The sequence below is a fragment of the Alligator sinensis genome, unplaced genomic scaffold, assembly GCF_000455745.1.
Source record: "Alligator sinensis unplaced genomic scaffold, ASM45574v1 scaffold400_1, whole genome shotgun sequence".
Taxonomy (NCBI): Eukaryota; Metazoa; Chordata; order Crocodylia; family Alligatoridae; genus Alligator; species Alligator sinensis.
In genome coordinates, this window is record NW_005841897.1 from 2,251,379 (window position 1) to 2,253,067 (window position 1,689).

A 1,689-nucleotide genomic window follows, 5' to 3' on the forward strand; every position below is an offset into this window, starting at 1 on the left:
CGCTCTAATATTAAAGGGTCCCCCGCTCCCGGAGCACATCTATATATGCTCCTGGTTTGATTTTCAGCTCTCCCACACCTCCATCTTACTGTGTGAGCTCTGGCAAGGGCATGTCTTCATTCACCCTTTTCCACCCCTCTTTATTTACCCCTAAAATGGAGCAAATGTGTTTAGATGCAGGGCACCGTGGGTATCAATATTCCCCTCAGCACCACCTTGCTGTGCTTCTTATAGAAGAGACAGAAGTCCCAAAGACAAGGCACTGATATAGACCCTTAGCAGACACCTGCCAATTCAACATCATGATGCCCAGCTCCCCCCTCCTTCCCCAGGAGGTGCTTGTACCTGGGGTCCTGATGGCACACAGCCCCCGATGTTCGCTTCTGGCTGGAGTTGCTGGTAATGGCTGGAGGGTTGGCATCTGGCCACTTTATGAAAGTTGCCAGTGTCTCCTGAAAGAGGAATTTGGAGAGTGGATTTTTACTGCCATGAATGGAGGGGCTTGAGGCATTCAAATAGGCACCTTCTAAAGTGGCTTTGCCCAGTTAAATGCTGCCGTCACTCTTTGGGCTACTGAACATCAACCTGGCCTGGGCAGCAGGTCAAGTAAAATGCCTCATTTCCTCTGTGTGATACTTTCTTTTGCCCAGCCCCCCGCAATCATGACGCCTCCACTTTATTCACTTAGGCTCCTCTCCTTATCCTACCACCCTCTTGGTGATTCACTCATTCCCTTCCCAGAGCCCAATCAGACAGGACCAGGTGCATCCCATTATGACAATCAAAGCCTTGCTCCCTGGTCAGTCTTGCAGCTGCACACGGATCCCTCAGTACTCACTGAGCAATCCTTCCGCAGGGTCTGGATGCACCCCGAGTTGTCATTTTGGATGCAGCAGCCTGAGTTGTGCTCGCGGTCCCTCTCACGTTGAACAAGCTTCTCCACCTGGTGGTCCTTCCGGATGCATGGGGAGAACTTGGCTCCCAGGTGAATCAGGTCAATCTGAAAGGCAACACCAATCCAAAGACAGGGTTGGCTCCAGGTAAAAGACAATCTTTACAACAGTTCCTTCGCCTAGCTCAATTCCTCTCCCAATCAGTTGCTAGATGTGCCCAAATATGCCACCACACAAAGCCAGGCCATGTCAACACTAGGAAAGGGGAGCCTGATGTCAACAGCATGCATAAGTTGCATGCATTTTATGCCTAATAAACCTCCCTTCCTTCATGATTGGAGCTGCCTCTACCAGATCAAAGGTATGGTACCATAACCAGAATATTAGGATGATTGCTGTATACATAGATGGTGTTAATTCAGTGGCAGGAAATGCACCGAAGGGGTTTGGGGAATGCTTCTTCACTGCCGCTTTCCCCCACACTCCCCAAAGCTCTTGCAGATCTGCATCACAAAACACAAGTAGCAATGGAGATGGAGAGAAAGCAAGTCCAGAGCTGTACGTGGCACTGCAAGACATCAGGCCAGATGTGCTGGGAAAAGCTTTGCGTCTGGCCAAAGTCTGCCTGACTCTTGAGTCATTCTCCCCATTTCAGTGTACTGGTGGGTTGATTCCTCTTGGCCTTCTGGGAAGCCAAGGGGTGGGAAAGGGGGGTGCGGGGGGGAGAGAGAGAAGGTGATCCCAAGCAACAGCCCTGCCCCTTACCGAGCTTGGACCGATCCAGAAGTTCTCCTGC

General features: G+C 51.0%; 1 protein-coding gene across 3 annotated transcripts in view; it reads right to left on the bottom strand.

Moving 5' to 3' along the window:
• Positions 1-1,689, bottom strand: part of RHBDF2 (rhomboid 5 homolog 2) — a 64,547-nt gene that overhangs the window by 9,845 nt on the left and 53,013 nt on the right. For all 3 annotated transcript variants that reach the window (XM_006018310.2, XM_006018308.2, XM_006018309.2), the window contains exons 11-13: positions 1,659-1,689; positions 839-1,000; positions 346-452 (exon numbers count right to left, since the gene is read on the bottom strand). The exon at positions 1,659-1,689 is cut by the window's right edge and continues 59 nt beyond it. In XM_006018310.2, the coding sequence (XP_006018372.1) occupies positions 346-452; positions 839-1,000; positions 1,659-1,689 (300 nt within the window). The remainder of the gene's footprint in view (positions 1-345; positions 453-838; positions 1,001-1,658) is intronic.